The sequence below is a fragment of the Ruditapes philippinarum genome, unplaced genomic scaffold (assembly GCF_026571515.1).
Source record: "Ruditapes philippinarum isolate M1 unplaced genomic scaffold, ASM2657151v2 ctg15_1_1_1_1, whole genome shotgun sequence".
In the NCBI taxonomy this organism is placed as follows: domain Eukaryota; kingdom Metazoa; phylum Mollusca; class Bivalvia; order Venerida; family Veneridae; genus Ruditapes; species Ruditapes philippinarum.
Window position 1 is genome coordinate 405,659 of NW_026864228.1, and position 26,122 is coordinate 431,780.

A 26,122-nucleotide genomic window follows, 5' to 3' on the forward strand; every position below is an offset into this window, starting at 1 on the left:
TATTGAGATTTGGCTACAAACGAGGAATCGCTGCTCAAAATTGCATTTGAGCTCCATATGTGCTATAGAGATCCATATGTGATATCGAAAACCATCTACAAAACTACGGATCACTTCCATATAATTATTAAATAGCCAATGTACAGGAACAATTAAGGTTTCGTAGCTTTGTCTGATAGTAACATAAGTGTATTTGATCACCACAATGACAGGGCTTACTAGCTTATGCTAGCATTAGAAATACCAAAAAGCCCGAGAACGTGAACATGTTAACGCAGAGCGGATAGTACTCATACGATAAACAATTCGCTAATAAAGGATATGTAACTTGGACAAGCCAAACTAAAAATATTGAACTTTGTAAAGCTACCGTGTCATATAATATGTTTCTATAATAATGTTTACATTGATAAAAATATTTATCACTTTAAGATTGCACAAGTTATAGTTATAGGCTTATAGCGACCAGAATGTTATGTGGAAACATCATGACCTGGTGCGACATCGAAGGTTTTTCTTTACAGAATATTGGCCGAGAACATTGTCTGTAAGGAAAACCCGAGATGCCGGCCCAGGCCATGATATTTCTACATAATAGTCGAGTTCGATATATTGTAACTGTTTTATCGCATGATAAACAGGAATGAGAATTTTAATAAACATTATGCTTATTAAAATTCTCAATTCTGTTTATCATGCGATAAAACAGTTATAACATATCCTTAACATATAATTTCAATTTATATTTTACTTCTCTTCATGAAATAATTTTTAAAAAAAAAAACCTGTTTGATTGTGATGCTGGAGTATCTGACACCTGAAGCGGTTAAACATTTTACAGTTATTTTTAAAGTTACAAACTGGATCTAAGTAATGAAACATCATAGTCGTTTAGTAAAGTATATAAATCATGCTTATTAAATGTAAATAGCATGTGTTTAATTAAAACATAAATTTATATAGACCTTTAAGTTGTGTCCAGAATTTGATAATCACAGATTATTTTCGTGGATAAAAGGAAATTCAAGAAATTTATAATTTCACTTCTTTTTGGCATAAGTACTGACATCCCGTGAGCTGAATACACTCTTAATAGTTCATACTACTTGTATCATTCCGTATATAACAGATATCTATATATATAACATGTGCACACTCCTTCGAAATTTCAGATAAAATTTAACTCCTGACATCAATTTAATGTGATCATCTCTATCCATAAGCATCTGTTTGTCAACATTTATTTCCTGATGAACTATAGCCTATGCTTTTAATTTTGAAACTGATGAACAACGAAAAATACTATATTAGGAGGAGTAAATAAAAGATGGTTATGACCTGTCATGTATAACAATGGTATCATATAACACTTCAAAAGTAAATCTGATCAGTCATATTCCCTCGTCAGCACAAGATCTTGCCTGGAGTAATTGTTTTTCCTGTACGTTTTCTACAGTTTCGGTGAAATCGTCTAATTCTTGATCGAGTTGTTTTTCTGATTTCTTTTTCGACTCGAATCTGCTGCCGTATTGTGAGCCTATAATGTCAAGAAGAATTGCTAGGGTAAAGCAAGCAATCCCATATCCTAGAACATGATACAGGAAGGCATGTGCGCCATATGTCTCAAACAAATAACCAGTGAGCTTCAGATATGCCACCCCACCAATTGATCCACCCAATAATACAAACGTTATTGCCAAACCTGTCATCTCTACATGAAAATCTCCCCACCCAATTCCTGATGGGAAACATGGCGCGTGAAACAACGCTAGTGGTTGTACCAAAACCCATAGTGCAGTAGCATTGTCTCCAGCAAAAATACACAACAAAACCGAACACACAAACACACCGCCTGTTTCAATTAATATCAGAATTCTAATAGGAATATATCTTGCTGTAAAAAAACCAGTTATTCGTCCTATTGCAAAACTTATCCAAAATGTTGTATTTATATAGCTCCCATCACGTACAGAAAACCCAAGCTGTTCTATTGAATACGCACGAATGAATTTTCCTAAAATACGTTCTCCGCCTAAGATATTGAAGTAATAGATAAACAATACAGCAAATATTTCTATGCCATACAAAAGCCTGCCTCTTGCACATGTCGCTGGATTAATCAATGTCTTGCAGCGTTTCACGAAGGTCGTACTTCTGTTGCCATTACATCCCTTATTTTGGTCGGTTCTTGTGAATTTATATCCCTTTGCTTGGTACACATAAAACACGGTGGATAAAGCCAATGTTAGTAAACCAGAAATCAGATATGGGAACTCTATTCTAGATTCTTTAATATACATAATGCTATTCACTTTTTTCTCATTTTCAAAGTTGAAACTTTTATTTACAGGAATAATCGAAGTTGATGACGTAAGATTGTACGAGTTCTGTTCTGGTAGGGTTAAGATATCAACTGTTGAGTTTGGTACACTTGTGACGTTCCCTGGAGGCATAGGTACGGCCAAAAATGGGTTTGATATAAGTGGAATAATGAACGATCCAATGCCAAATCCGCCGTGAAGAATATGCAGGGGAGATGCAGCTTTCTTCTCCCATAATAAAAGTATTAGCTTTTGTCCAGCTGTAAGTAATAATGAGATAAGATTTAACATACGATACTACGCTACGTTAATTTTAAAGAACTTTATTGAAGACAACACATTTAAAAACAAACCAAAATGAATATCATTACAGTCCATTATTATCACTTCAAGTTGATAATTTCTTTCTTAGTTATATTGCCGTTCGGATCGGAAAATCCGTCTCGAGGTTACCATTGGGGGATTAGTGTCTTTACGGGCGGTTACTCAAGGGATGAATATTCCGATCCTTACCGCAAACACATGTCGATTTTTCATGGACATTAATGTCATTTTTCTCCATTGCTACTTTTTTTAAAGAAGGATACATGTGTAACTTTATGACCTCATTCAGAACGTAAAATATTGTTATCATAAGAATGTCGTTCATTTATAAAAATGCGTCATTTTAGAGAATGCGACGCCACCCCATCCATGCCAAATTAAAATTCCAGCCTATGTAAAACTAACGTATGATCTGCAATAGTGCATTGGAAAATTTTATTAATGGTAATATTGACTACAAATGCAGAGGAAATATATTTGTGCGCCAACTAATTCGGAGCAATAAACCCGAGTTGTCTGGCATGTGTGCTTTACAATTTTATGTACAGATACTTTTTAAAAGGAAATATATGGTCTATCATTATCTGACATCACTTGGAATGGGTTTATACATTATTAAATAAACGCATGTCATACATATACGTATATTAAACGGGTTGAAGTAAATGAAAATACGGGATAATTGAAAACAAACCTATATTAATAACTCCTTCGAAAGTCCCTTGAAGAACTATTATAAACCATAGAACCTCAACGACTGGAGTCCAGGGGACAAACACGGTTGCAATGGCACCTCCAGTTAGACAAATGCCAATCATTAGATCACAGTAACTAAGGAAACGGTCCACAAGAACTCCCCCTGGTGAATAAAACATTTAAGTAGAATAATTTCAAGCAGATATGAAACACAAAATAAATATAGTGAACCACGTTTTTCTTTTAATTTTAACAAAAAAGACAATAATTTATACTCAGAAATAAAATTGTTTGACGTGACTACTGTTTGACAAGTATGAAAAAGGCAACGCTTGCATAGTGTAATAAGGTCTTTCATATTTATAGACATTTTTTTTCTTATCAAATTTGACCGGGTGTATTATTTTCTTACGTAGGCTAAAAGATTATTGCCCTGCTTTTGCCATAGACAGAAATAAATGTAGACAATCATCGAAAAAAGGAAAACTTCACTGTACATAAAATGTGACGTATTCATGTGACTTAAACACGTCATATGAGAAACGAAGTTGGCAACGAATCGCATTGCAGTTATCTATGTTGGCTGATTGTGCCATTCGTGTTTTCGCTCCGCGACCCCGCAAAGCGAAAAGTCGAAAATTAACAAGTTAAAATGGCAAGGGAACGAAGCGAAAACACGCTAACTAGCGAGGGCGCGGGCGAAGTTTAATGAATAAAACTTCGCCCCGCGGGGGCGTGGAGCGAGATTTAAGAAATAAAACGGTGGGGTCACGTGACGAAAACACGCTAATTAGTGGGGGCGCGGGGCAAAGTTTAATAAATAAAACTTCGCCGCGCGCCCCCGCTTATTAGCGTGTTTTCGCCCCGCGACCCCACCAAGCGAGAGGTCGAGAATTAACAAGTTTAAATGGCGGGGGCGCGAAGCGAATACACGCTAACTAGCGAGGGCGCGGGGCGAAGTTTAATGAATAAAACTTCGCCCCGCGGGGGCGCGGAGCGAGATTTAAGAAATAAAACGGTGGGGTCGCGGGACGAAAACACGCTAATTAGTGGGGGCGCGGGGCAAAGTTTAATAAATAAAACTTCGCCGCCCCCCCCCTCCCGCTAATTAGCGTGTTTTCGCCCCGCGACCCCACCAAGCGAAAGGTCGAGAATTAACAAGTTTAAATGGCGGGGTGCAGAGCGAAATCACGCTAAATAGCCAGGGCGCGGGGCGAAGTTGAATAAATAAAACTTCGCCCCGCGGGGGCGCGGAGCAGGATTTTAATTATAAAACGGCGGGTCGCGGGATTAAAACACGCTAATTAGCGCTAATTAGCCTATTTTCGCTCCGACCTCCCGCCTATTTATTTCTTAAATCTGGTTTTATTTATTAAACTTCGCCCATGCCCTCGCTAATTAGTGAGTTTTCGCCATTTTAACTTGTTTATTCTCGACTTTTCGCTTGGCAGGGTCGCGGGGCGAAAACACGAATGGCACAAATCAGCCACCATAGTTTTCATCAGTTTTGTTTTAAATCTTTTTCTTAATCATAAATAAATCGGTTGATATTTTAAACAGTATGATGTTATTGACATATTCGCAGTAGTGCTCTCAAATTGGCATAGCGTATGAATGTCATTCATGAAAATAATTTTGTCACAGAGCTATCTGTATATATGTGCAATTGCATTGATAAATTAATATTTAAGGCATTAAAATGTTTGACGGCAAGTAAAAATCGCAATGCGAAGCAACTATTCGGAACATCTCGATATCAAAAAAACACTGCCACCCGGCCGTCATACAGTCGAGTGAATGATTTTGACTTTTAATCCTAAATTTTCATGCTGTGCAATTTTGCCGATACAGTGCATGCTTAAAAAAATGATGTTATCATTATTATTGTATTTACATTTTATGCATGGCAATACTGTTGAGTTCTTTGAAATCGTTTTTCATAGCTGTTTTAAATAAAATTTGCTCCCTTAAGTTAGACTTTTTGATTGGAAAAGTCAAATAATGAATAAAACAAACTGACGATGAACTATTTATTTAACAAAGGCCGCTTATTAACACAATACATAGAAGAATCAAAGATATAATGCAAGTTCCTTTTTTCCCAACAAGGCTTTCAAAATACTTATCAATACGGTGTCCCATTAGGGCCCTCGCAACACACAAAACTCGAAACAACGAAAAAACGATTGTAAAAGGTAAGAATAACAAACCATGATGGTGAAAAGCCGAAGGTACGATGATGAAAAGTTGAAAGTACGTTGGTGAAACGTCGAAATAACGAAACCCAATTGTGAAAATTTACTAAACTCGATATAATTTCATGTTTTTACCATCGCACTTTTGACTTTTCACCATCATGGTTTTGAAATCGTTGTTTCGTTATTCCTACTTTATACAATCGTACTTTCTACTTTCGTGAAGTTGAATCGTGATGATCAAAACGTGAATTCGTGAAGTTGAATTTGTGATGTTGAGATCGTGAAATTGAAATCATAAATTCATGAAGTTAAAATCGTGAATTCGTGAATTCCAGATGTTGAAAACGTGAATTCACGAAATTAAAATTGTGAATTCACGAAGATGAAATCGGGAATTCGAGAAATTGAAGCGTCCCCACCGGTCTTTCGTAATTGCTACTTCGGTTTCAAAACTGACGGCATGGTTTCTTATATTGATATCATGGTTTTCCGTTCAATATGAAGGTGTTTTCAATTTTTGTCGATGTCATCTTATATATTACCAACACCGTTAAATTAGCCGAAAAGGAACAATATACGACAGACTGAAACTAAAACTTTATCAACCTGCTGCTCAGTCAGTCTCAATAGAGGACTGAGTTTAAAATACCACATATATTTTTAAGTGATTACCTCATCTATTTTTTACCGCTTTTACCGCTTTAAGTCAAACCAAACGATTGTTTTTCGGTGATATTAAATCGATGTGAAAGAAGAAATCTTGAACATGGGAGGGGGGGGGGATTTATGATGCTTGTCCGGATATTTACAGCTCATGTCAATACTTTATTTCTAACATGGAAGTTTTTCTGCCAGAATATAAATGTGTAAATAAAGCGTTTTCAGAAATAATAATATTTGCGTCGTTTTTATTTGTTTGGGTCGTCAGACCAAACAAATAATGGTAGCGAAATTTCAGAGCCTAATGCTGTTAATTGCAAATGCCTAAAGTAGTCCACTTTTTTGAAGCGGTTACTTCCCTTTATATGTACACTAACGCCGAAAAATTCAGGGGAGACCAATGCGTAAAGATTGTCAAATGACAGGCGCATTAATTTTCAAGCAAAGTAGTTCCCGAATGGTCGAAGATTTCTAATATTGTTACATTCTTTATACATGCTTACAGTATAAGCTCCATGATTATTTACATCTGTGTTAAACAACAGGTTTAGCGTCGAAATAATAAGAGTTACAAACCCTAATTTAGAATAATATGGTTTTCTCCAGGCCGGTAACATATAACTTCATCGTGGTCGAGGGGTTTGCACGCTCGCTTATGGATCGAGAGGTCTGGAGTTCAAATCCCATTTGAGGCAACTCATTTTTATAAAAAAAAATTTACGTCAAATAAACATTGAATTGACTGTCAGTGTTGCAATTAGTCTTATAGCCAATTTACTACAGTTAAAACACTGGAAAGCATTGGTGGCACTATACAAAAACAAATTGATTTATAATCTCACAACCTTCACCTTTCTGACATTCTGAGACCCAAACAAATTCAGCGCCTTCTGTGCTTTGATTTCTGTTGTTATTCTATTGATTAATTAAATTCTTTGTCAAAATACATTTACCTCGCGATTCGTCCTTCACTGAACGTGCGTGTCGAGAAATATTTGTTTTGTTGTTTTAAAAATATTGTAATAACTATACAAAGGTCATTTAATATCCATGAAGCGGATCTGTTTATCCTGGGATCTGCTCATCCACTGAAAATACTTGTGGTCAGAAATAATAACTTTATCTTCGGTAGTTAAACAGAATGGAAAAGAAATATCCATATCTACCTATTGCCGAGCCAATGAAATACCCGACTGACCGACCGGAGACAGCTACAGCCACTTCCTCATAGTCAGCCCCTGTTCGAATCTTCAGATCAATCAGGGTTGGACCGGTTATCTCTAAATACAAGCCCTATATAAAATAGACAAAAACTTACAGGATAAACATTCTAAGTGATATGCTTGATAATTGTTTTATAGCATTGATAATTACATGCATTAAGACTTGCTTCTACATTAAATCCTTCAAATTGTCAGTATCATTGATACAGTTACTGGGAACTCGAGAACGGGACCGCAGATCGCAGCGCATATTTCCAATAATGTAACGCCCTTTAAAATAAATCAAGGGGTGAACAATAAACATCATGTGACCACAAATGCAAACTACACATTTTGCAGTCGGTAAAATGATAACTATATGTATAAGAATTTCAAAGAAGTTTTGTAATTCACTATTTGTAAGCGCACCTAATGTTTTGTATTTCAAACACAAAATGGAATAGTAAAGAACTCGTTGATTTCGGAAATCGTTAAAGATCCTGTAACACATTATTTTTATGGTTTTATATACACATTATGATGCTCAAATTAAGATTTATCGGTATTGTAAGTTTCAAAAAACATTAATTATAAAGATATTACCGAATTTAATATTTCATGTAAATAAAGGGAGGTAATTAGAATTTAGTTTTCTATAAATTCTAAGTCAATTTTTCCAATAGGAAATGAATGCATATAATTTAATGATTACCTTAAATATGTACAAATATTTGCAATACATATTTTACATATTCTTCGATATTTGAAAATTGACAAATTTGCATAATTACATACATATATAATTTAATGAAGAGTAGTATGCAACCTCGGGGGCCTCCGTGGCCGAGTGGTTAAGGTCGCTGACTTGAGATCACAGGTCCCTCACCGCTGTAGGTTCGATCCTCACTCGGGTCGAATTCTTTCATGTGAGGAAGCCATCCAGCTGGCTTACGGAAGGTCGGTGGTTCTACCCAGGTGCCCGCTCGTGCCTGAAATAATGCCCGGAGGGGCACCTGGGGTCTTCCTCCACCAATAAAGCTGGAAAAAAATCAACGAAAAAATCTCGGCGGGACGCTCTAGGATGGCCCGACTTGAGTGTACGGTCGCCCATATGGGTTTCCGGCGGCGACCTTAAATACACGCATTAAAAAAAAAAAAAATATGCAACCTCAATTACAAAACATACCGAATTTACACGTTACCTTTACATTCTTGCATTATTTGAATGTGTGTTTATGTAAAATAAACAAGAACACGTGCATAATTCATGTTTTTAAGACAGAAAGAGGAAAAAAGAAAATATTAGTTTTAAACGAAGAAATGGAGCAATTGCTAAAATATGTGAACGCACACACTTTTTTACCATCCGCAGTTTACCGTTCATGTAGAATATATAATAAGCTCACGCATGTAACAGGTATGATACATAGAGGATATTGAATGAGTGTAAGTTTAATACTTAATTTATTGAATGAGTTTAATTAAATTATATTATGCAAGCCTCTGGCTCGTTATTTTATTCAACGAGTTCAATAAATTAAGTATTAAACTTAAACGAATTTAATAGTCTATTTATCACATACCAAAAATAAAGACCGCTTGAAGTGAAAAAGAACCATTTTTTATTAGTCGCCGGTAGAAACCGGCGACTATATTTGTAACAGTTTAATATTATATCTATGTTAGGAGAAGGCCTTAAAATCTGAAAATAAAAGCAAATCAATTACTGAACAATTAAGGACCACAATTATTTTTCAGAATCTTAAAAATTCAAAAATAAATTAACGTTGCTAAATGAAATGAAATATACAAATATTGACATCTTAAAAAGCAACATTACAATTTTCATAAAATGAATTAATAACGTATCCCTATGGACCAGTCATTGAATTTAGGGATACTTTTACTTTTTTCTAAGTGTCAAGCGTTGCTATTTTATGATTGATAAATCATGAATGATATTTAAAATGACACATTTAAATTATCTGGTTGTTTTATATCTTATGACACCTACTATATTTCAACAAGCACCGACAGATGTAAATACCACACGGCGGTGCTTGTTTTTAAAACTTTAAATAACATGGCACCGACGTATATGACAGAACTGATGACTTTATCCGACAACAAAATATATAACTTAAGATCTAGGTCACGGAAAGATATTGTATTATGGACAAGACCTAAAACAAATTATATTAAAGACACATTTTCTTATTATGGCATGAACATATGGAACAATATACCTTTAAATATTCGTAATGTTAATAACCTTAAATGTTTTAAAGAAAAATACAAAGCATATCTTGATGTTCATATGAATGAATGAGTGAGTGAATAAATGAATGAATAAATATATGAACGAATGAACGAACGAACAAATGATGCAATATACATATATGTTTAAACAAAAATTGTTGAGTGCCTGTCGAAAGTATATGAGTTGTACTATTCTAAAAATTACATATTATACATTCATTTTTCTACCTATGCATGTCCTGTTGTTGTTGTTGTTGTTGTTGTTTTCTTTTTCAGAAGGCCACTTTGGAAATAAGATATATATGATTGTTATTGTATGTTCTTAATGTGTAACCTTCTTTAAATAAAGATATTATTATATTATTATTATTATTATTATTATTATCTTATCTAATTATAAACAGATTCTCCCTGTTCTATTGTAAGAATCACGTGACTACACGTTGTATGTTAGTGTTATAGAATCTATTAATAGTAACAGATTGCTGATAAGACATACTAGTTGGAAAACGGTATGGGGGCTAATTAGATGCAAATGTATAAATAATTACAAAGTTATCTTTCATTAATCAGTTTCATATTTTATATCATTAGAAAGGATTAGTACATTAAAGAATTAAATAAATTTTCAAAACCTTTTCATTTTATCTTGGTAAAGGGTTAAATTTTTCCCTTTCTGTCAATGTTCAATAGTTTAGTTTAGGTTGAACATCACAAAATAGATTTATGCTAAAGAGGCACATTTATTGAAATAAATAGTGGTAATTGTCGTCTTCGTTATATTCCGTCGATTTCCGTCCCGCAGGTTACCAAAACGGTACGACACATAATAATGAAAACTAATAAAATATCTTTTTGTTAATATTTTATCGAACTGAAAGGCAATTAAACGTTAACTATATCGTATGTAACGACAGGAATATTGATTTCAACTAAATAGCTTATTTTGTTCGATAGCACAAAAAATAGTTTTATGAAAACTGCAAAAGGGATTTTCAAAGATTCGAATTTGGCCTACTAGGTCACAACTTCGTCCTATACTTACCACATATTAATTAATTTAATATCGAGATATATACTATCAATAAAATCTTTAGCATAAATCATAATAAGTTACGTAAACTAACGTACGAAATACTTGCTTAATAATCATAGCAGTTCCTTAACAATATTGCTAAGCAAGTTTGCTTCATGTATGATGTTTTATTGTGAATAAACAGTTACTCAACATAAATTGTTCCTCTTTTCTTTATACCTGAACCATTAATTAAACTGATTTTTTTATATTTATGATAATACAGTCATTTTCTATCCGGCGACTTGATGCTTTAGCATCAAAATCTCTACTTGTTATTCATTGAAGCGCCTTTAGTATAACGCTTAAGCCTGTCTTACACAAGACACACGGCTTATACGGTTGGCCACCCGTGTAAACCGTACATACAACCGAACCAACCGTGGCGTTATCCGAGTTACACACGGGCCATTCGAGTGTATCCGTGTAAGCCGTGTATGATTTTTAAAACTTTAAAAAAAACTGGTACGGATGTCATGTCCGTGTATGATCATATACGCGACCGTACAAGAATAAGACCGTATATACAACCGTATTTGAAGTCCACTCCACGTTTGAGCCCAACCGTGTCAAGGTCGTACATAAATCGTACGGAATCGTTCGAGACCGTCCCCAAGTCCTACATCCAACACCCGATTAACACCCGAAAGTCATACGATCACGGTACGATTCACACGAGTGCACACACGGCTTCAAACGATCGCCATGCGATCAATACGGTTCAAGTACGAATCATACATGGCAGACACGGTATAGTACGGGTATACACGGTCTCAAACGGCCTCGTACAGTCTTTCTACGTCAGCAAGAACTTTACAACGAAAATCACAACTACCTTCTGCCACCTTCATCAGCTATATCTACCTAGAGTTCTTGCTGCATCACACTAGAATGCATTAAACGAAGAAAGTTCCCACGCACAGAAGGAATACAAGAAGGGCCATCCAGGCCTGCCGACCACTCCAACCGGCTGACCCTGCCGAGCCTGATGAACTGATGGACCCAACAATGTCTATCGGTCTAATCATGATTTCTAATTCCCTTATCCTGTAATCTGTAGCTTCTGGTATTGTTTAATATAACTATTATTCACATAAATAGGTGTTTCTTCGTTAAAAGTTCGAAAATTTATGAAGCCAAGCCATCAATATGGGTCAATTTATATCAAAACATACAAACATTTGTGATAATTCGAGCATAACTCGAACAAATGTCGGCGGAACGCTATGTAAACCCTGTGAAAGTCGAGAAAATCGAGTAAAAGTCGTGTTTAATCGTATCAGACAGTACTAGACCGTACTTGGAACCGTACAACAATCGTATGTATTCGTATGCGGTCTAAATTGCGTTGTGGTCTTAATTGTGAATATTCTTATCACTGCTTACACACGTTATGACCGTGGTCTATTTTAGTCATTTTGTATTAACAAACAATAAGTATCTTAACCTACAAATACAATAGTTGCACGTCATTCATTGTCCAAGCGAAGGCTTCTCAAGAGACCATTCATGCAACCAACTGCTATGATTGACACTTTATACTGAAAATATACTCTATAAACATTTCCAAAAGATTATACTGTTTGACTTTAGAGAACAAGTTTTAACAACAATTAGATGGTTGTGATGACGCTTTTTAATCAAAGCACAGGCGCTGAATATGTTTGGGTCTCAGAATGTCAGAAAGGTGAAGGTTGTGAGATTATAAATCAATTTGTTTTTGTATAGTGCCACCGATGCTGTTTCCAGTGTTATAACTGTAGTAAATTACATAATTGCAACACCGATATTCAATTCAATGTTTATTTGGCTTAAACAATTTAAAAAAAAACAACAACAAAAAAAAAACAAAAAAACATGAGTTACCTTAACTGGGTTTTGAACTCGAGACCTCTCGCTTCCTTAACCTGGCCCCGTGTTCACTAAGAAAATATTAGGTTTAGGATCAAGCGATCCTGATTTTATTTTCATTGTTTTATGTTACTAAAATTAATCGTATTTTGCTTGAATTAAATGGTACATATTCAAAATGCACACAGTTGCTGATTTGCAAAGAAACCAACCTATTTTGAGACATAATCAACAAATAACAAAACAAAAACAAAAATATTGGGATCAAAATAAGGATCAATTTTAGGATCAGGATCAATATTTGGATTAACTGTAAAAAGCATGTATTTTGCAAAAATAACTATAAGTTTATTTTAAAATTTCACAGACTTGCTATTGCATGTCCAGTTTCATCAAATTAATATAAGATATGTTATCTATGAGGATAAACAATGAAGAATATATGAGTTTTTTTTTTAATTGATCCTAATCTTGATCCTGATCCTTACATTTTTGTGAACACGGGGCCTGGACCACGGTGAAGTAATAAGAAAACGGCATGAAGCAAACAAGATTATACTAAATAACAAATTTTCATTTAGGCGGGAACTATTTTTTCTTCCCTGAGAAGGTTTAAAAATTAATGCGCCTGTCATTTGACAATCTTTACGCAGTGATCTCTCCTTAATTTTTCGGCGTTAGTGTTCTTATAAAGGTTCTTAATTGCTTCGATGAGTTTGTGACGGACTACTTGCGGATTTTGCAAATAAGCATACCATTATTTGTTTGGTTCGACGACCTAAACAAATAAAAAAAGTGTACGTTCGCCATCTTCTAGCAAAAGTGTTTTATTCGAAATGTATTCGTTCACTCGCCGCTCCGAAATTTTTTTTAAAAGTTTACGAAAACTATAAAAATATCTAATAACATGTAATATACCGATATTAAGCAAACTCTTTGAAACTTATGATTATTGAAATACAGTTTAACTTTTACTGGCGTTCAGGGGTGAAGGTCACTGTGTTTATAACTTTTGTCTAATTATCTGTTCGTATTATACGTACACGAGTGAACGGCCACAAAGAATATAATATCAGGGTCATAGTTTTAAAATTGGCCAAATATAACGGTATAATATAAATACAATGTAATAAGGAGTGACATGTGCCATTTGTCCAACGCATTCGCATTCCGTCAAACTTCGGATAAGAATTAAAGTTACATTAAATAAATTTCATAAAAAACTAAATAGCGACATTTCATTAATAAAATGGTCTTATTTTGGTGTCCAAACAACCAAAATGAGTTTTATTAGCATAAAAATAGGTAACCTCATTGTGGCGAAACGGGAAATACAATTTCTGTTTGCATGAGAAACTCCGCCTTCGGATCATCCGTACATCAATATTAAATCAACAATCATGACCTAATTTAACGGTATATTTCCGCATTGTAACGGATGTTTTCATACAAATTTAATCTTTTTACGAGATTATTACTTTTACTGAACCCCAGGTTTAGTGCACCGTGAAGCTTAAACGGTTAAAGTGTGTTTGCACAAGAAAATATCACATTTGCTGTGTTCGGATTGCAACTATAAAACTGTGACGTAGCGCATACACGAGCTCATTATAGTCTTCATTTGCATGTTAAAATTCGTATACGAACTTTAGTGGTACCGTGGGGTTTCCCGTTTAAAATCCTTATTTATGAACAATATTTGATGAGATTTACAACAATACTATTAAACAGGTTAATGAAACTGTAGAATGTTTGATTTTAAGGCCGACGGCAAAATATTTTTACATATTTATTTAATGTAACTTTAAGAGTATACGTCAAATATCTAAACTCTTAAATATTGACTTTCACGCTAAAATATTATATACCTTATTCTCTACTTTGCCTATAAAGTCTATAGAGAATCAGAGTTACTATTTGAAAAACCCTACAAGACATGTTAACTTGTCAAAATTTCATGATGACATGTGCAAACGGCATGTTAACTTCTCGAATTATCGTGATGACCTGTGCAAAGTATCATGCACATGTCATCACGATAATTCGAAAAGTATGGAAAATATTTGTTAACACTCTATAGAGGCTACTGTTTTGATCAAAATATCCTGGAAATTGGTCAGGAAGGTTGTTTTGAAGATTTCTTGGCCAAGTTCATACATGGGTCACCTGGGGTCAAAAACTAGGTCGCACAGCCCTAATATCCAAAAACCTTGTTCACACACAAGACGCTACTGTTCCAGTCCAAATATCCTGGAAAAGTTCGAATATGGTTCAAAAACTAGGTCACACATCCCAAATATTGAAAAACTTTATTAACACTCTAAGTGATTTTGTTTCAGTCCGAAAATCCTTGAAATTTGTCAGAAAGTTTTTTTTTTCATTTCTAGGTAAAGTTCAAATATTGGTGATTTGGATTCGAAAACTAGGTCACAACCTAAATATGGGAAAAAAACCTTGTTAACACTCTAATGGTTACTGTTTTAATCCAAATATCCTGGTAATTGATCAGAAAGTTTGTTATTATGATTTAAAGGTGAAGTTTGAATTTGGGCTACCTGGGATAAAAAGTAGGTCACGCAGCGTAAAAATGGAAAAGCCTTGTAAACACTCTAGAAGCTACTATTTTGATCCTATTTTGGAAATTGGTCAGAAAGGTTGTTTTGATGATTTGTCAAGTTCGAATATGGGTCATCTGTGGTCAAAAAAAAAGGTCACACAGTCCAAATATGTAAAAACGTTGTTAACACATTAGGGGTTACTGTTTCAGTCTAATTTTTCTTGGAAATTGGTCAGAAAGATTGTTTGATGATTTCAAGGTCAATATCTAATATGGGTTATTTTGGGTCAAAACTAGGTCACACATTCCCAATATGGAAAACTCTTTAGGGGATACTATTCCAGTCCAAATATCCTGGAAATTGGGACTGAGTCTTCATAATCAGGTGAGCGAAATAAGGGCCATCATGATCTTCTTGTTGTAATGTTCGAGCGCATTTAACTCGCTCCTTCCTCTGGTCGGCTTTTAGCAAATGGGGTATCCATCTTGCAATTATTCGCCTTATTTTCAAGTGATTTTTCAGACAGGCATCTACAACTTTAAACTACGTGTAGAAGGCAGACGTATTCTACAACTATAAACTATATGTATAAGGCAGAGGTATTCTACAACTATAAACTATAAGGCAGACGTATTCTACAACTATAAACTACATGTGGAAGGCAGACATATTCTACAAGTTATAAACTACATGTAAAAAAAGCAGACGTATTTTACAACTTTCAACTACATGTATAAGGCAGGCATATTTAAATGACACGTGCCCAGTTTTGAATTTTATATATCCACCTCAAAACAATGACATAAGATACTTCTTTGATGCCATACATACTGCAAATATCATTGTAAACATTTATAGCAGACTAGAGATCTTATGTAAGCCCGTATTTCAGCACTTTTAACTGTGAGGGTTTACCAGCAATATTTTACATGAACTTACTCGTGTAAGGTATTTTTAAATGTGAATAAAATTCTTAATCAGTTGAATACACACATGATTTTGGTATTACAATATGTATTTGAACGCAAATGCTTTGAAGCATAGCATAGTTTACACAAATCACAAGCTGAATAAGAAAATATACTTCATATTGCATTACATATTGGCCATCCTTCACACATTGATGATACCTGAAAATCAATCAATCGTCTTTTGTGGGCTTTTATTTGTTTATTTGAACAGACTTGGTAGACACCCATAAGAAGATGTTTCATGCTAAACATCTAAGTTCTAGCTCATTGGCTTTTTTAAAAGAAGATTTTTAAAGGTTTTACTATACACATGTAGTTAAAAACAATGACACCCTTGGGGCAGGGCCAGTTTTGACCCCCAGGCGTTTATTTTAACAAACTTTGTAGATATTTACTTAAAGATGTTTCATGCTTAATATCTAAACTCTAGCTATTTGGGTTTTTCCAAAGAAGATTTTGAAGTTTTTGCTATACACATATAAGGAAAATCAATGACCCCCCCCCCCCCCGGGCGGGGCCAGTTTTGACCCCAGGGCTTTTATTTGAACATACTTGGTAGACACCCATTAGAACATGTTTCATGCTAAATATCTTAGCTCTAGCTCTTTGAGTTCTTTAAAAGAAGATTTTTTAAGTTTTTACTATATGCATATAGGGAAAATCAATGACCCCCTGCGGCGGGGCCAATTTTGACCCCAGGGCTTTTATTTGAACAAACTTGGTAGACACTCATTAGAAGATGTTTCATGCTAAATATCTTAGCTCTAGCTCTTTGGGTTCTTTAAAAGAAGATTTTTTAAGTTTTTACTATATGCATATACGGAAAATCTATGACCCCCTGGGGCGGGGTCAATTTTAACCCCAGGGCTTTTATTTGAACAAACTTGGTAGACATTCACTAGAAGATAATTCATGCCAAATATCTAAGCTCTAGCTCTTATGGTTCTTTAAAAGAAGATTTTTTAAGTTTTTACTATACGCATATAGGGAAAATCAATGACCCCCTGCGGCGGGGCCAATTATGACCCCAGGGCTTTAATTTGAACAAACTTGGTAGACACTCACTAGAAGATGTTTCATGCTTAATATCTTAGCTCTAGCTCTTTGGGTTCTTTAAAAGAAGATTTTTAAGTTTTCACTATATGCATATAGGGAAAATCAATGACCCCCTGGGGCGGGGCCAATTTTGACCCCAGGGCTTTTATTTGAACATACTTGGTAGACACCCATTAGAACATGTTTCATGCTAAATATCTTAGCTCTAGCTCTTTGAGTTCTTTAAAAGAAGGTTTTTTAAGTTTTTACTAAATGCATATAGGGAAAATCAATGACCCCCTGGGGCGGGGCCAATTTTGACCCCAGGGCTTTTATTTGAACAAACTTGGTAGACACTTATTAGAAGATGTTTCATGCCAAATATCTTAGCTCTAGCTCTTTGGGTTCTTTAAAAGAAGATTTTTTAAGTTTTTACTATATGCATATAGGGAAAATCTATGACCCCCTGGGGCGGGGCCAGTTTTGATCCCAGGGCTTTTTTTTTAACAAACTTGGTAGACATTCACTAGAAGATGTTTCATGCCAAATATCTAAGCTCTAGCTCTTATGGTTCTTTAAAAGAAGATTTTTTAAGTTTTTACTATACGCATATAGGGAAAATCAATGACCCCCGGGGCGGGGCCAATTTTGACCCCAGGGCTTTAATTTGAACAAACTTGGTAGACACTCACTAGAAGATGTTTCATGCTTAATATCTTAGCTCTAGCTCTTTGCGTTCTTTAAAAGAAGATTTTTAAGTTTTCACTATATGCATATAGGGAAAATCAATGACCCCCTGGGGCGGGGCCAATTTTGACCCCAGGGCTTTTATTTGAACAAACTTGGTAGACACCCATTAGAACATGTTTCATGCTAAATATCTCAGCTCTAGCTCTTTGGGTTCTTTAAAAGAAGATTTTTTAAGTTTTTACTATATGCATATAGGGAAAATCAATGACCCCCCGGGGCGGGGCCAATTTTGACCCCAGGGCTTTTATTTGAACAAACTTGGTAGACACCCATTAGAAAATGTTTCATGCTAAATATCTTAGCTCTAGCTCTTTGGGTTCTTTAAAAGAAGATTTTTTAAGTTTTTACTATATGCATATAGGGAAAATCAATGACCCCCTGCGGCGGGGCCAATTTTGACCCCAGGGCTTTTATTTGAACAAACTTGGTAGACACTCACTAGAAGATGTTTCATGCCAAATATCTAAGCTCTAGCTCTTATGTTTTTTTAAAAGAAGATATTTAAAGTTTTTTCTTTTGGTTGCCATGGCAACCAGAGTTCTGCATGGAATTAAATTCTTTGAACAATTTTTAAAGGTGACCACCAAAGGAACATTCCTGTGAAGTTTGGATGAAATTGGCTCAGTGGTTTATGAGGAGATGTCATTTAAAGCAAAAGTTTACGGACGGACGACGGACGGACGGACGACGGACGGACGCCGGACGAAAAGCGATCACAAAAGCTCACCCTGTCACTTTGTGACAGGTGAGCTAAAAATTGGTCATAACTTCCTTATTAGTATACGGATTCTACTCATATTTTGAAACAACACCCCTTTAGGCAAGACCTTCAAACTGATCTGTATTTTTTTTTACCTTGTACCGTGAATGACCTTGTAGAACATCCAAAAACTTTAACATTGGTCAAAACATCTTTATAAGTAAGTGGAATTAATTCATATTTGGACACAATGCCCCTTTGGACCTTCCAACTGACCTATATTTATTTCACCTTGACCTTGAATTACCTTCACATTGAAGATCTAATTGTCCAAAAACAAATAATCTATCTGGTCCATAAATCAAAGGACAAAGCACCACTTCAGGGGCATTGTCAACTTACCGTGACAGTTCTTGTTTTACATAACTTGGTCAGTCTTCAGCTCAGGATAAACACATGTATGTGTGTATCACACAGATTGTGAAATTGTTGAAATATTCATAAACACCCCGTGATGTTCACTTGTGCCACACTAGAGTATTCGAAATAAAATACCTGATTTACCTCCACTGATTAGTTCTTCTGTTAATCTGATGACTTGTGAATATAAAGACTAATTTTCAAAAAAGAAAAAGAAGAACTATTGCAAAGAAAAACTATTGTACAAAAACGTTTTTATTGCTTTTGGTAGATTAAAAAATTGTATTCTTGCCATTTGAATTACATATTAAAACCAGACAAGCACTGCGCTTGTTTTGCTCACAACGAGGTTATGGTGCTCACAACGAGGATTAAAGCAAAAAGGAGTATATCTTCGTTTCTACGAAGACTTTCAGAAAATAATTTACGCTGAAGACTTGTGGGCATCTGTTTTAGGTTAGAATGCACAAAACGTCACCAGAATCGACGTTTTCAATGTTAAATTAGGTCCAAAGAGAAGTTGTCTCCAGTTTTCCAGCTACCCCAAGTGACTGCGTCGCACGGTATTTCCATCAAATTGTCCACCAACAGGCAATATCTTTACATATGCATACTCGGAAAACACATCGCTAGCTAACTGCATTTCGATATTTTTACATAAATGTCTGTAATCTTCAAAAATTATGAAAAATTCATCTTGTTTATCGTGTCACAAGTCAAAGATGGGTGCTCACAACGAGGAACGGAAGTTGCTCACAACATTTTTACCGATGGACATTTTTCACTCGTTGTGAGTTAAACGGGCGTGGTTACTATTCCGACGCGTTAACCACTCGGCCATGTCGCCACTTAATATGATTATATTGACCTGTCAATTGTGAATACATTATAGCACTCATTTAAATATTCGATGCCACTTCGGATCGGTCCATGTAGTTTACATGAATTAATACTAGAATGGAGTATATTACTAATACAAATGTATTTTGAAAAGTCACACTATCTTAATGCGTAGGCTTTCTCACATCCGAAAAAAGCACAGTCGGCTAAACGATTGCCTAATATATTACAGGTATGTGGTGCGATCCCTACGTTGATCTTATATTTCTTTATTTTTGTGAAAATGGCCGAGTGGTTGAAAATTGTCTACATGATATGAAGAAACTTATAAACACCGTTTTGTCTCGATTGGTATTTTGTTTTACAAAATTGTGATTTCATTTATTTTAAATAAATGTATCAATTCCCAAATCATTTTGACTTTACCAAAATTGAAAACATATGAAAACAAAACGAACAATATAAACAGAAAGCCATTGGCCTCAAAGCGCTCACCTAAGGACAGACTGTTATTTGAGTGATAGCAGTGAAAGTTAGTGTTTATCTGAACAATGTTGGTCACTAGACTATATTTTATGCAAAATGTATTTTTCAATTATACTATATACATGGTATGTACATCAAAAACAAGAAAGTAGGTCATAATGTCAATATTAAGGTCATTTGATATCAAATTTAAGTTATACACATGAAATTGTGCACATGGCACATGGACACACTGTAATAGCTGTATATGAAAAAGCTAACGGAGATCAGGTTATCAAGATATCAAAGTTCAATTTACCATCTCGAACTGTGTACATGGTCAAAATTTCATGACTGTACATCAAAGGACAAGAAAGTAGTCACATTAATATGAAAAGGCAAAGCCTCAAAGCGAGCTCGAATTCCTTTTACCGTGAAATAGTATAAAAAAATCGTTCAATTTTCATTTTGCATTTTCCGTTTTAAAACTGTCATTCGGTATTTTATACACTGCTTCCGTTTATTCTGGTTCTCTGTCCCATTATGGTACCAATAGAAATGCGCGGGTGACATGTCTACGCATCCGTTTTCAGTCAGAATTCCTCGGTTTTTATCCTTATCATGTAAATTAAAAGTTGCGATGTGTCAAATCAGTACTTCGGACGAAAGTTTTTAAAACTATCACCTTTAGCAGGTACTCGCGTTACCGAAAAGCTCGCTGTTAAAATCTATGTCAGCTGGTATCAAAGTTCAATTTTACATTTAAATATGTGCACATGGTCCAAATTTCATAGCTGTACATCAAAGAACAAGAAAGTAGGTCACTTGTCAAAATCTAGGTCAGCTGATTATCAAACTGTTTGAATGGTCCAAAAGTGCTGCAAATTCTCAATGGATTGAGATAGAGTCAAATGCTTTTCAGCGTTGGTTACACGTTACCTTATGATCGATCTGGGTTCATTTTTAGCCTCTCACAAGCCCAAAATTCTCTTGGCGGTGAGGGGGACTGCCGCCCCCTTCAAACCACCCCACCCCCCAAACACAAGGGGGCACATGGCAACCTCCTGAGGTATCTTTTGGTAAGAGGGCCGCGCCGAAAAAGTAGTCACTTTTTTAAACAACATTTCTCTAACAAAAACAAGTGTTTGGGGCCTAAATAAGATATTTTTCACCATTTGTTACAACAAAAAAGGGGGGTGGGGTGTAAAAGGCGTTAAAAGGCGTGTATATCGGGTAATGGGTTAAAATCTAGGTCAGTTGATATTAAGATTCAATGTACATCTCAAACTGTGCACATGGTCAAAATTTCATGGCTATACACCAAAGGACAGGAAAGTAGGTCACTATGTCCCCTTGGGCATGGCAAAATTTTAACCCCAGACAATATTTCATGTCATTTCAAGCTCTATTTTTCTCCTATGGCAAAAATTTGAACAATCTTGGTAGAGGTGTGTATGCACAATATTAGAAGATTTTTTTTATGTTTTTACTATATACATATCAGGAAAACCTATGACCCCCGGAGTTGGACCAATTTTGACACTGGTAGATGGTAGATTGTAGATGACCTGTAGATGATATTATATACCAAATATCAAACCTCTAAATACAAGAAGTATCGTTTTTACGGGTTTACTATATGTACTTAATAAAAATCAATGATCACCGGGCGGAGCCAATTTTGACCCAAATGCTATTATTTGAACAACCTTGGCAGGGGTCCACCACACACTGTTTCATGCCAAATATCTAACCTCTAGCCTTTATCAATTCAGAGAAGAAGTTCTTTAAGTTTTTACTATATACATATAATGAAAACCTATGACCCCCAGGTTGGGGCCAATTTTGACACTAGGGACAAAATTTTAACAACTTTGGTAGAGAACCTACAGATGATATCATGATATCGTATACAAAATACCAAAGAAAAAAAATACCAAAAAATACCAGGCCTTGTACTTTCAGACAAGAAGATTTTTTAAATTTGCATTTTGAAACACATTTCTGACCCCGTGACATATTTATGCAACAGACCGGAACCATTTGAACAACTTTGAAAGGGGGCCACCCAAGGATCATTCTTGTAAAGTTTGGTTACTGTGCAGTCCTTTATTCGTATAAGCGTCTCCCCCTTTAAATGTAAGGCATTTATTATAAATAATAATTGCATTAACTAAAGCAATTCATTAATATAGTTTTTAGGTTTTTGTATTTTCTGATGGCAAGATCAGTAAATACAAAGCTAACATCCACGGTCTAACACAAAATTTCCTTACAGACCTAACAACGCAAAGTAGTTCTCACTCAAAACTGCTTAAAAACCCAGCAATTTAAAAGAAAGAATAATTTTTAATGTAGGCATTAAACGAATTACAGTGCATTAAACGTTTAGATTAGTCAATAGAAATATGAGGTTACAATCACAAATTTCGCGGATGAATATCTTTTTTATCCAATGAAAAATGTTCGGCTATTTCCGTAAAGCTTCGGATTATCATGAATGCACTCGGATGAATATCATTTTAATCAATGAAAATGCTATTTTTAGCTATGTCGATTACCGCGTAGTACACAGTCGAGTAGTGGAATATATACATGTCGGACTGTTTTGGCGAGAAGATTTTCGCTAAATTATTTTCATCAGTGTTAAACAACAGGTTTATTGTGGACAAAATACCTCGAAATTAATAAGGATTACAAACACGAAATGGAAATTCTCAATTTACATTTAATCAATGATGTTATATTTTCGATCCTTGAAGATCGTTCAGCACGACATTATTGTTGTGCTTGTGGAATTTTTAGTTTTAACTTTTCGGCATTTCTAGTTGGGTGGTTCCAATATTCCTACTTGAATAATGTTGAATCACCCTAAGGATATGTTGCCTGCTTTTTAAAATTGTCTTTTGACGTCTTATCTGTGATACGCAGGCTTCATAACCTCAGATCCCCTTTCAAAATTCCATTTTATTTAGTTCCGCCCATTGTTTTCTCGTTTAGGGCAAAAGCATTCTTTTACTTGGGGACCATACGCCGCTTTTCATGGAATGGCATTACTGTGTCACATTGAAGGTTCCATGATAACCGCCGTATGAAAACATCTGCGGATGTTTCTAAATTCAAAATTTTACCATTTCATATTTAAATGTTGAATTCTGCTTAAGCCGGTGCTAGGGGGCGTGGACGGTAACTTGCACTTTCCATTACCGTCCATGAACAGGCTCAATCAAACCGAGCCTGCAACATTTTCAATTTTGCCGTGTTGGGCTTTCTTTAGGGATTCTGTATTTATCTATTTTAGAATTACATAATGTATTCCTTTTTTATTCAAGGTACATACGTATTACTCCACCGTGGTGCAGAGGTAGCGCGCTCGTTTAGGGTGTGAGAGGCTTAAGGAACAAATCCTAGTCGAGGCAATTTAAAGTGTCTTTTTTATGGAAGTAGCCACGATATGCAAGGATAAAGTGTGGCTGTCATAAAAAATGAAATGCAACTCTAGTCATGCAAAATTCCATATGTATCAATCTCAAACTGTTATAGAAAAAAATCTAAATGCTGTCGCTGCGTAAGATGAATTATAGTATATAAAAATAAACTTATACAGGAAAATACATACAGATAGTCAGTATGATTAAGATTGCAAAGATCAGAAAATACCATAGAGCTGCAGCCCTTTGATTTTTATTGAATACGTACGCGTATAAGCGTCTTTCCTCCCCCTTTTTAATTTAAGTAAAACTTTTTAAATACAGCTCGACGCACGACGATGGACGGCGGGCCATCACAATAGCTCACCATGAGCGCGTTTTTTGTTGTTTTTTGTTATTAGGTGAGCTAAATACACTTATAGCTTCAGTAATGTTGAAAATATAAATAAGTAAAAACATGGATCTACGCGGTCTAGATTGTACAACACGTGCGACATTTAGATATTATAAACTAAGGCAGTTTATCCTATTGCGCTATAACGCTCAGTATAATTAGTTCATAGACATAAATTAAATTAAATCATATCTTACTGCGTACATGTCACGAAACTTACCGAACATATATCGAAAATTAATACAATGGGTGCATTGACCGTATTATAATCAGTATGCACTTGACAGGGTAATAAAATCAAACAATTACATAGTTTAAAAAAATCTGTAAGGAAATGCCGGAGTTGTGAAAGTTATTTTTTTCAGTTTTGCACCGTATACAGCTTACGACTCTGACTGTAACACCGTATACACTGGATACGGCCACCGCTAGCTGTGTACGTTAAGATGCTGCATAGCACCGTATATAGCTCATTTTTGTAAGATGACCAAACAGGCTAGACTACGCTTACGCCGGCGACAACAATCACGACTACGACTTTAACGAATACAAGTTCGGCTACGACCATGACGAATTCGACCATCACAACGATTTTTACAACTTAAATGACTACGAATACAGCTACTACTACAATTTCTACGCCTACGTGTTTGTCTACGACTAGGACCGTTTCTACGACAACAAATTATACGACTACAAGTGCGACTACGACCCCGAAGATAACGACAATTTCGATAAACGACCATGACTATGACTTTTACAATGTCAAGTACGGTTATGAAAATGACGACAACGATAACAGCTTCGGCGGCTACGACCATGACTTCGAATTTTAGGATTCCAACTACCAACTACAACTTCGTAGGACTTCTGCGAATACAGATTCGACATCATTTACGCCCACGGTAACTACGACATCTCTTTTTAAGACGACACTTTAACCAACGTTTACCGCTCACGTGTAACTATATACGTCGTTAGTTATACACGGTACAACACTGCAGTCCTATACAAAAATAAAAAATAAATGTTGTTGTATTCTTTGGCACTGGTACTTTATTGCAAGCTGTCGGCATTTAATTCAAATTAAAGAAGTAAATGACTTTGATATATAAAATGAAAAAATGTCTTACGAAACGAGTCGTATGGTTTTGCACTTAAATCTCTTAAAATATATTTTTATGAGATAAAAAGCACGAGAAGCTAAAAACACGGACTACATCATCGAAGAAGAAAACTGAATTTTCTACGATTTAGCACAAATCAGTAGCACCTGGTTTAAAGTGGTTGGCGTTGGGCAGGCGTGAATATTACGGAATGCCGTTAGGGCCATTGCCTATGAATGTGTTGATCTGAAACGCGATAGTCGATAGTACGATGGTGAAAACGCGAAATCACGAAACTACGATGGTGAAAACGCGAAAGCACGATGATGAAAACGCGAAAGTACGATGATGAAAACGCGACAGTACGATACTACGATGATGAAAACGCGATAAACTATCGTGTTTTCACCATCGTACTGTCGCGTTTTCACCATCGTAGTTTCGTGATTTCGTGTTTTCATCATCGTACTGTCGTGTTTTCATCATCGTACTATCGCGTTTTCACCATCGTACTATCGCGTTTTATGTAATGTGTAATGTAATTTTATGTAGCTCCTGGTCACTAAAGGAGAGAGAAAGAAAAAGAAACATTTCATTTGTCGCAGTCACTTAATTATCTTCAATCGGGTGATATAAAATTCCATTTCACTTACCAAACAAACCCAGACCAAAACAAGAAACACGGTCTTTACAATCTTTTCGTTCTTTGTCATTCTGGGAGAATCTCGTACATTTTCTTTCACTTCCACCATTTTATGTATCCAAAGTTTTAAAATCTTTCAATGTTATAATTCACTGATCGCATACTTATCTTCCTTGTGTAATACTTGATTTTTTCTGCAGAAATATTATTCTACACGTTTATC

General features: G+C 35.3%; 1 protein-coding gene across 2 annotated transcripts; it reads right to left on the minus strand.

The window, feature by feature from the left end:
- Positions 1-176: 176 nt before the first annotated feature.
- On the minus strand, positions 177-26,122 carry LOC132724917 (sodium-dependent glucose transporter 1A-like). Of its 2 annotated transcripts, XM_060709905.1 has the most exons (4): positions 25,910-26,122; positions 7,366-7,492; positions 3,340-3,504; positions 177-2,581 (listed from the first exon to the last, which is right to left on the minus strand). In XM_060709905.1, the coding sequence occupies exons 1-4, from the start codon at positions 26,006-26,008 to the stop codon at positions 1,392-1,394; spliced, it is 1,581 nt and encodes a 526-aa protein (XP_060565888.1). In that variant the 5' UTR covers positions 26,009-26,122; the 3' UTR covers positions 177-1,391. The 2 variants fall into 2 exon arrangements, with proteins under 2 accessions (XP_060565888.1, XP_060565889.1); XM_060709906.1 differs by lacking the exon at positions 7,366-7,492 and having other exon boundaries at positions 25,910-26,049.